Source organism: Geospiza fortis, unplaced genomic scaffold, assembly GCF_000277835.1.
Source record: "Geospiza fortis unplaced genomic scaffold, GeoFor_1.0 scaffold32, whole genome shotgun sequence".
NCBI lineage: Eukaryota > Metazoa > Chordata > Aves > Passeriformes > Thraupidae > Geospiza > Geospiza fortis.
Window position 1 is genome coordinate 201,304 of NW_005054428.1, and position 7,578 is coordinate 208,881.

At 44.8% G+C, this 7,578-nt stretch overlaps 1 protein-coding gene across 1 annotated transcript in view; it reads left to right on the top strand.

Moving 5' to 3' along the window:
* EPB41 (erythrocyte membrane protein band 4.1) overlaps window positions 1–7,578 on the top strand; it is a 54,413-nt gene that overhangs the window by 1,794 nt on the left and 45,041 nt on the right. The window contains exons 2-4 of the mRNA XM_005426904.2: window positions 1,209–1,439; window positions 3,777–3,881; window positions 6,860–6,902. Of these exons, the coding sequence (XP_005426961.1) occupies window positions 1,209–1,439; window positions 3,777–3,881; window positions 6,860–6,902 (379 nt within the window). The remainder of the gene's footprint in view (window positions 1–1,208; window positions 1,440–3,776; window positions 3,882–6,859; window positions 6,903–7,578) is intronic.

Consider the following 7,578-nt stretch of genomic DNA (forward strand, 5'->3'; position numbering starts at 1 on the left):
CCCCAGCCTTTCTTCATGGGTCATTCATTTTAGACGATGCATTTGTGTCTTTTTTAGTTCTTAGTTTAGATCACTGTCAGTGCCTTTCTGAACTGTGACACTCGGCAGATATTTCTGCTGTGAAAGCATTTGCGAGGTGCTGCAGTTTGATAAATGCTGACCGACAGGCATTAGAAGCTTTGACTGATTCCCTGTTCCCAGTTGTCCCAGTTCTGCTGGAACAGAAGTCAGCAGCTTGTGGACATTATTTAGTTTTTAAATACCTCTCTGCACTTGTGCCTGGGTGTGATTTCATGAGATGTGATGGGCTGAACAGACAAGGTTTTGCTCTTCCTCTGCTGCAGCTCTGTGCTCCTGCTGCATTCAGCCCCTTCCAGCATCGTCACAGCCTGCCATGAACTCGTTTAACCTGCTGAAGTGGCAGAGGAAAAAAACCCAAACAGCTTCCTTCCTCCTCCTCTCCCCAAACTGCATCTCTCTCTGCTATTTGAGTGGATTAAACTGGCTTCCAAAGTGCTTCCCTAGGCAAAAGGGATGGTGGTGTGGAGGCTGCCTTCCCTTTTTGGTGGCAGAGAGCTGCTCAGTCATCTCCAATGGCCATGAAGCCTCAGCCCTGACCCTCCTTTTAATGCCACTGCTACCATAAAATCCTGCAATGGTTTGGGTTGGAAGGGACCTTAAAGCCCATGTCATCCCACCCCCTGCCATTGGCAGGGGCACCTTCCCCTCTCCCAGATTATCCAGGACCCCATCCAACCTGGTCTTGAACACTTTCATGGATGCATATCCCATCTAGCCTCTGTCAGTTTAAAACAATTCCCCCTTACCATGCCAAGGGCCAGTGCACTGGAGCAACAGCTATGCCAGTGGGAGCACTGGGGGTCCTGCCTGGGAGAGAAAAAACCTTCCCAGTCCAGAAGGTGCTGTCACTAACACTACGCATGCATGATGTAATCTGCCTTGATTTCTCTAATCAACCCTTACTTCTTTTTTATTACATCATTTACAAAATGAAAACTTGAAAAGTGCTTGGAAGAGTTTTAAAAATTAATACCATTCCCTTGATCACCCCAGTTGCTGCTCCCAATCCTAGGTTACAGGTTGAAGTGGGATAATGAATTCTGACTGAGATCCCAGCCCTGTAGTGCTTGTTCCATGTGATGCTTTGTTTGTTTCCTTGTTTGACACCTCTAAATTGGGGGTTTCAGCCTGCTCAGGAAGAGAGGAGGGACGACCAGGAGCCTTTGGGAAGAGACCTCGAGGACAGGGAAGAAGGAGAAGCAAAGGAAGAGGGTGCCAAGCCAGAACTGAAGCCAGAGTCTCTGGAGACTAAAGCAGACAAAGATTTGAAAGCTGCCCAAAAAGTAGTGAAAAGACACAGAAACATGTACTGCAAAGTTGTCTTGCTGGATGACACCATTTTTGAGTGTTCTGTGGATGTAAGTACTTTGGGGGTTTGGTTCTGCTTCTCCTCTCTTCCCTCTCCCTTCTGCTTCTTTTGAAAAATCACCACAAACACAATTTAATAGGAGCCTAATGTACTGCTAGGGAATTACATGACAGGTTTTACTGCAGAACAAGCCTGCTGTAAGCTATAACAACCTATTTGGTGTGTTGTAAAAACCTCTGGGTACTAGGAATCTTTATTTCATTGTTCTACAATTCTAGGGTGCCTTACTTTATAAAGGTGGAGGGAAGTTAAAAAAAAACAAACCCAAACTTTATATTACTTGCTGTTCATGATCTCTCTTATTTGTATCCCAGGCTAGAGTTTAGGTTTTTGGGGTAGGTTGCAATTGTCTAAATAACTTTGGCCTCCTTGGCTTCGAATAAAATGGGTTATATAAAATTGATTTGTGCTTTTCTAGTCCCCCAAGGTACCTTTACCTCTCAGGCTGCTTAGGTTCACTTAGCTCCTGGTGCTTGGATGTAAAGAAAAACACACTGTGTTTAGCCTGCTGTTGAATATATTTCCAGTAAACAATTTAAAATTATGTTGGCTTAGAGCACTGCAACCCTCTTCATTTGAGAGCTTTTTTCCTCCTTTAATTTGTGTATTCTCTCACAGGGCTGTGGTGCTGTCAGTGCAATAAAAAGCGAGCAGAAATCCCTATTTTAGTATCAAAGTACTTTTCTGGAATATTAAGAATCTGGTACTTACCATTGGAACATACTTCCACCAGCTTGTTTTCCCTCAGTCCTGCTGGTAAATGGGCCAGGAGCGGGTATGTGGGCACGGGGCTCCTCGTGGGAACAATCACCTTGGGTGATCCTGGGCAAGTAGGTCAGTGCCAAGTGTTTGTGTAATGGTGGCGCTGCTGGTACTGCCTGGGATCAGCTCAGAGCATCACTGCTCCCATCACCTTCCCCTTGGAAAGGGAGGCAGTGTGCAGCCCCAAGGAATCTCCTCCCCAAGTCCCGGTGACAGCTTGCTGTAGCTTTGTGCCTTCGTTTGCTGCAGCAATGCCTTTGGATACTGTCGTGGACTCTGTTGGAGGGAGAGCCGTGGAGAGTCAGGGAGAGCCTGACTTGAGCAGGACGTGAGAAATGTCTCTCTGTAGGTCCAGAGTGTCGTGATGGACGCTGCAGAGGTTTAGGGGGCCACTGTGTCAGTGAGACTCTTAACTTGAGAAGCACCCTTGGCTTTAGTGACAGTGTAATTCTGCTCTGGTGGTTTGAGAGTTTATTAAGATTTAATTGGGAAGGAATTGCAAAGGTGTAGGCAAAGAGCAGCACAAATGCCTTTATCCGAGGAGAATTAGTGTTTTCAGGCATCCTTTTTGACTGACAGCCCTGGAAGCTTTTTCATTTCTATATCAGTGCCAATTCCTTGAGAAATACCCAGGCTAACACATAGATTATGTTACCTATAGAGTCACAATGTGTGCACAAAGGACCTGACAGCTGAAAGGCTGAAATAAAGCCAAGGCTGGGGTCTTGGAGCAGTTGCCATGCAGAGATGGCTGACAGGAGAGCTGCGGGCATTAGTGAAGCTGATTTTGCGTCACTGGAACTGCACTTTCTTCTAGCAAAGCCGCCAATGGAATGAGCTGCTTCTGGTTACCATAGTTTTATGCCTCAGGGATGTTTTCCTTCATGCTTTTGGACTAAAAGAGTGTTTGTTCCTTGGCCAGTTCACTTCTGCAGGATTTGGGGAAGAGAAAAAGAGGAAATAGGAATGCTCAAAGTGTATTTCTGGAGGTAGGAAGCTGTGTGCTGAGCAGCTTTGGGCACATGAGGCAGATGGGAGAAGCTGGTTTTCATCAGCAGAGAAGGGTGATGGAAAGGCCACGGAAATCATGGGCTTTGTTTTTTTCTGAACATAAGAAAAGTCAGGTTGCCCCTGAAATGAATAGGTTGTAGCAGCAGTTTCATCTCTTGATTGACACCTGAATCTGGAAGATACTAGCACTGTAGATGTACCTTGGGAGGGAAAACCTGTACAGATCCTTGATGTCTATTAAGCTCTGTTGGAAACTCCAGCTTTGGGGGATTTCCAGACATGGAGCTGGTGGGAAGAGAGAGACACACTGTGGTTCTTGTTGTCTCCATGGGATTTTTATGCCTGGTTGTCTCTGGAATTTTTATGCCCTTTCCTGTAGGGAATCCTTGCTCTGAAACAGTCAGGAGGTAAGATTTGGAGCTACTCAGGACCTTTTTTCCCCTTACTGATAGTGCACTTCGTGGTTTGATCCTTTTCCCTTCTTCCCCTCTCCTCTAAACAAAGACAGGCAAAACCCAGCTCTGTCCTACAGGATTTCTTTGTTTATTTGCAGAAACACACCAAGGGACAGGATCTACTTAAAAAAGTCTGTGACCACCTCAATCTGCTGGAAGAAGACTACTTTGGTTTGGCCACATGGGACACACCAACCTCCAGGGTAAGCAGCTGCTGGTCTCGAGGGGATCCAGCTCTTTCTGCATTATCTCCCCAGGGCAGGAGGTGGGGCAGAAGCTCCTCTGCAAACTTGTTTTCGTGTCCTCCCTAAATATGGATTGCGGGTCATGACACAGGAAAAAATGGTGAATAAATGACTACAGGAGTGTAGATTTTTATCAAAAAGCTATGTGAATGAGTCCTAGTGAACTTGGGTCTTCACCTGCAGAAAAGTCATTATATTAATTTACTGCAAAATGATGTCATTAAGTTATAAAGCTGAAGGAGTCAGGCTGCCCTGGCACTGGTGTCAGCATTGGGAAGGTTTGGTTGGAGCCATCCAGAGCATTTGGAGTTGAGCCTTTGCCCTGCAGAAGAACAGATGTGACTCTCTATCAAAGCTCCTACTCATGGTTTCAGTTAAAGGTCTTCGCTTGATTTGACTCAAGCAGTGTCTTTTGAGACCTTCGTTACCCTTTAACTCAACGATTACTCGAGGTCTATTTCATGAAGTCAAAAGGGAGATAATTGAAATGAAGGGCCCAGTGCTGTGTCCTTTAGACCAGTCATATTGGTCTGTATTCTGACTCTTCCTCTGCTTCACCTTCAACAATCCCCTCTGGCTAGGTTACTGACTGACAGATGTCTGTCATTAAATACTTTGTATTGTTTTATACACAGACAAAATAGCACCCAAAAATAACACTATTTGAGACAGGCAGAATTCCTACTTTGTTTTACAGTCTCTGGTGTCTTCCAATTTTCTTGGATGTGAAATGTGTTTCCATGCATATAACCTGGATATTTTTTATATCAGAGGATTTTTTTTTAATCAGAGTTTGTTCTTGCAGAGGGAGGGGTAGGTGTACTTGTAGATCCAATTAAGAGCAAAAAGAGTGTAACTGGAGCAGCTCAGCTTCTTCTGCATGTGCTGTGGGCAGCTCACTGGTGCATTTGGATATTAGGAAAAATTCCTTCTTAGAAGGGGTTGTCAAGCCCTTGGCACAGGCTACCCTAGGAAGTGGTGGAATGTCCCTGGAAGTGATCAAAAAGCTTATAGGTATGGCACTTGTAGATACTGCATCGTGCTAACCTTGGCAGTGCTGGAGTAATGATTGGACTTGATGATCTTAGAGGGCCTTTCCTAAATGATCCTGTGGTTTCCTAGAGCCTCGGACTTGCTCTTCTTGCCCAGACTTTTGGCATTGATTCTTCTGGAAGCAGAAGCATGTACCTTCTCCCCCAAACCAACAAGGGCTGAGAGGTTGCACAGCTTTTTAACTGTAGGGACTGAAAACAGATTGTTTTGTCACATTTTTGTCCCAGAGCTGGAAGCTGGGGCGGATGAGGCCACTGTCCATGGGTTGTTCAGCTCCAGTGTGGAACAAGCTGGTTTGGTTTGCTCTGATGGGTGAAAATACCATCATTTTTGTTTTAATCTTTCTGATTATGTTTCATTGAACTTTGAAATCTGAAGCTCTCCTGCTGTAACTTCCAACAAGACCTCCCCAGAGTTACTGATTCACAGGTGAAATGGTGTTAATAGGATCCAGGCATGAGCTCCTGCACCTCACCTGCAGCTGTGTAGAGCAGGTGGAGATACACGTGTATATTCCTAGATAGGGAAGGGTTGTATGTGACATTTTCCGCCTTGATATTTAGGGAATAAACTTTCTGAGGACCAGTAATTACCCATATGGGCATAGCAGAGGGTGACAGTGGGATTAGGAGGTCGTGATAATGGCTGGAGCAGCTGGGCACCATGGAGCAGCAAGGAGCTCGACCCTGAAAAGAAGGCTTGTTTCCAACTGATTCGCGACCCAGTGGGATAAAAGTGCTGTTAATTGCTGTTCCCATCATTGTCTGCTGGATCAGGCAGGGTGGGATGCATGACTGCACCCTGGGCTCACCCCAGTAACAAGCAGTTGTGGCACCAGCTCAGCCATGGAGATGCTGTGCTCCAAGCTGTGACCCTAAAAAGACAGCAAATCTTCCTTTCAAACGAATTTTGTATCCCCACTTTTATATGTTAGAGTAGGCATATAAAAAGAGAAGATTAAATGTAAGTATTGATGTCTGCCTGCCATGAAGTTACGTGTCCTTCTGGTCAGGAGAGATTAGCTTGGGGGATTCAATGAGTTAATTCCTTCACCTCGGGAGACCTGGACGTCCAAATCCTATTCGGAGCTGGCGAAAATGAAGAGGTGGTTAAATGTAACCTCTCCAGAAGGGTTGCTAGCCCAGTGCCTGCAGTAGGACAGGCCCTGACTCCTGCAAAGGGAGAGGCTCAGACTATGGAAAAAGCAGGAATTGTGTTTTGAGGCTTAAATTGCACCACCATTCCACATAACCCCAAATTACAAAGGAGGGGAAAAAATATATTTCTAAATTTGTAGCAGAGATAATACTAGAAACTTGAGTCATAGTTAAAAGACATGAAGTTTACGTCACACTCCTGTAAAAAATTCCAGTCTTACTCAGGAATTGGATGTTTTTACTCGTATTTCAGCAATTAGGTCATTGAAAACTATAGCTAATAATAGAAAGTCTTGGTGATCTTTGATCTGAATAGGGTAAGTAAGGAGACAGGGTGCTTAAAATTAATGTATCTGTCCTATTTACCTATTTTTAAGGGTTCTGGAGAAAAAAGGTGTTGTACAAGTGCCCCTGGTAGCTGGATGTGGCTGTGGCCGTACCTGTTACTCTGTTCTTGCAGCCCTAAATAATCTGCTTTTTTTTTCCCCTCTTGTTACTCCTACCTCCCTTATGAATCCCTGGTAGGTGAATGGTTGGAAATACACCCACACAGACCACAGCCTGGAGTGAAAGTAGTGAAGAATGCACCATCTCTTCAGTTTCCATGGCTGCCTTTGTGTCAAATATTGTCTTTTTTTTAAATTTTCTGTGTTTTTAGCAATTTTCAGCTTTCTGTGGTGTTTCTAGAATGTCTGGTGAACTGTGAATGTTTTAATCCTCTTACAGACATGGCTGGATCCTGCCAAAGAAATAAAAAAGCAGGTTCATGGTAAGTAGATTTAATTTATTGTGTATGGCGGGGGGGTGGTTTCTCCCAATGTGGCTTTGGTGAGCCATCCAGGAGGCCCAAGGATGGAGAGAGGTCAAGTGAAGGTGTCTGGCAAGGATCAGCACAAGTTCAAGCAGTCTGTGCATTCTTTCTGGCCTTGTTAAGATCTTCTTAATCTAGATTTAGGAAAAAATGTTATTTCCTTGGCAAAACGGCTTGAGGTGTGTTTGCCTGAAGCAAAACCACCTCTCAATGCAGTGCTGAAATGGGGATGTGCTCCTTGCTGGAGGATAGCAAAATGGGTGTCAGTGGGAACCACTGAAATTCCAAAGGAGATTGGGAGACCTCAGGCAGAACTTTATGGTGGAACAAGGTTTTATGGACTCTGAGGCTGTTTTGGCGTCCAAATAGGGGCACTGGAATAATAAATGGCTTGAAAAATATCAGTTCAAACACCAGATGCTCTCCCAAGTTGTGTTTTAAGGTCTGCTAGCACTGAATTAGTTCAAAATGAGGGCAGTGTCAGAATTAAATAAGTTTTAGAGGCTTTTCTTTTCTCTTGGCAGCAAGTCTGACTGCTTTAGAAGTTCTGGGAAGGAAAATACTGGTTTCTGGATCCTTTTGGTGGGAGGCCGAGGACCAAGTGTGTCATTAAATGCAGATTAGGGGGGCAGTG